The sequence below is a fragment of the Eurytemora carolleeae genome, unplaced genomic scaffold, assembly GCF_000591075.1.
Source record: "Eurytemora carolleeae unplaced genomic scaffold, Eaff_2.0 scaffold878, whole genome shotgun sequence".
Lineage (NCBI taxonomy): Eukaryota > Metazoa > Arthropoda > Copepoda > Calanoida > Temoridae > Eurytemora > Eurytemora carolleeae.
In genome coordinates, this window is record NW_019396831.1 from 29,111 (window position 1) to 31,000 (window position 1,890).

The 1,890-nt window shown below is 33.5% G+C and overlaps 1 protein-coding gene across 1 annotated transcript; it reads left to right on the top strand.

The window, feature by feature from the left end:
- Positions 1-215: 215 nt before the first annotated feature.
- On the top strand, positions 216-1,452 carry LOC111709171 (estrogen receptor; the record flags this gene model as incomplete). Its single annotated transcript, XM_023482780.1, is given in 3 exon segments — positions 216-321; positions 412-571; positions 1,358-1,452. Coding segments are annotated over 3 exon segments (319 nt in total), but the record flags the coding sequence as incomplete, so codon positions are not given.
- Between the last annotated feature and the right edge of the window lie 438 nt (positions 1,453-1,890).

Here is a 1,890-nt window from a genome sequence, read left to right on the forward strand (position 1 = left end):
TCGGAAATCCAAACCAACAAATGGGAGATAACTTCTACAAATAATAAATATATAGAATAAGAAAAAAAACAAAATTAAATTAAAATATTGAGATTTCTGACAAAATTTGGAGACGGGATTAAAAATTTATATTAAAGAATTATTTTTCAGTATAATTTAAAAGTTACTTATAAGTAATTGTGTAACCATACTGTTTCAAACAAAATGAAGATACTTGTTATGACAAAAAGAATGTGAAACATTTTTTTTCAGATAATATGTCCAGTGCTGGGCCTCCTGGTTCTATGGTACGGAAAAAAAGTCTCAAGAAAGAGGATCAAAGTAATACTGTTGAAATAAATGTGAGCAGAAACGAATCAAGTTATTTAATCGATCCACATGATCAAATAAACTATAAAAATGATTTGATAGATCACACTGCCGATGAAATTGATCCCAACGACGGGATTGATGAGAGTGGATCTAATGGTGACGCTACTGATCATGATGATCATGATGAGCAAAATGATGCCGATCATAAAAGTGAAAAATCAAGTGTACAGAAGAAAAATAAAAATCAGAATGAGCTGAGGTGAAATTTAATGGAATTTGGATAGTAAAATAATCAATTTTATTTTAAACAAATCATTCAGATATTACAACCTCGTATTCGTATAAAGTTAATATTTCATAATATTTTTTATTCGTTTTGTATACAATGCACTTTAAACGCCGAAATAGTTGGCCGCCAGATGTCTCTGCCCGATCAATGCTTTGAATAATTACACGTGGCAGAGACACCTAGAGAATAAAAGTCGTTTTAAGTGCATTGTATATAAAACAAATAACAAATATTATGAAATATTAACTATATATATACGAATGCGTCGAAAAATAATCGATGTCCTAAGGTTGTAATATCTGAATGATTTGTTTGAACTTTAATTGATTATTTTACGATACGAGTGGTATCTTGCAATTTTCTGTATTTGTATGGACGCTACGTTCTTCAGTTTAAGTAGTTTTTAACAATTTTCTCACGCAACAGATAGAAGTAAGATTAGTAGCGATCAAAAGTGATTATTTTTCGCCGTAAGCCTATTTTTTCATTTTTCGCGAACTCTCCCTTTAAGTGCAATTTACTTTAGTTTGACGTGAGCCCCTTAGTCTGCCATTTTCTGCAGTGCTCTACCCTTGAGGCACCACAGAAGGCCGAAATCTAATCCTAAAAATGTGACGAGGATTTTTTTCATAAAGATAAAATTACGGTCCTAATGAAAAAATGGTTTAGTGGCTTCAGTCCTGGCAGTCCTTCTCTACTTGTCAAAACTAAATTTTTTGAATGGAGGTCATTTTTAGCTCTGATCTTATATTTTAGAAGTTCCTGTGGAATTTGCGGAGCTCCTGCTGCTGATCATCTTCACTACGGAGCTTTCTGCTGCTACAGCTGCAGAGCTTTCTTTCGGCGTTCAGGTCGTTTTTTCTAATCTAAGCTTTTTTCGGCGTTTAGGTCATTTTTCATAATCCAAGCTTTTTTCGTTGTTCAGGTCATTTTTCATAATTCAAGCTTTTTTTCGTTGTTGAGGTTAATATTTATAATCTTTAAGCTTTCCTTCGTTGCTCAGGTCATTTTTATAAACAAGACTGGGGTACAGGTTATAAAAGTGTTTTAAGCATTTACAGTGGCGGATATAAGGGGGGTTATTGGGGTTATTTACCCCCCCCTAGAATCCTGGGGGTAAATACCCACCCCTAGAATCCCGGGGGTAAATACCCCCCCCTAGAATCCTGGGGGTAAATACCCCCCCCTAGAATATATTTTGTACATTGTACAAATGTATTTTGTACATTGTACATATGTATTTTGTACATTGTACAAATGTATTTTGCACGTTGTACAAATGTATTTTT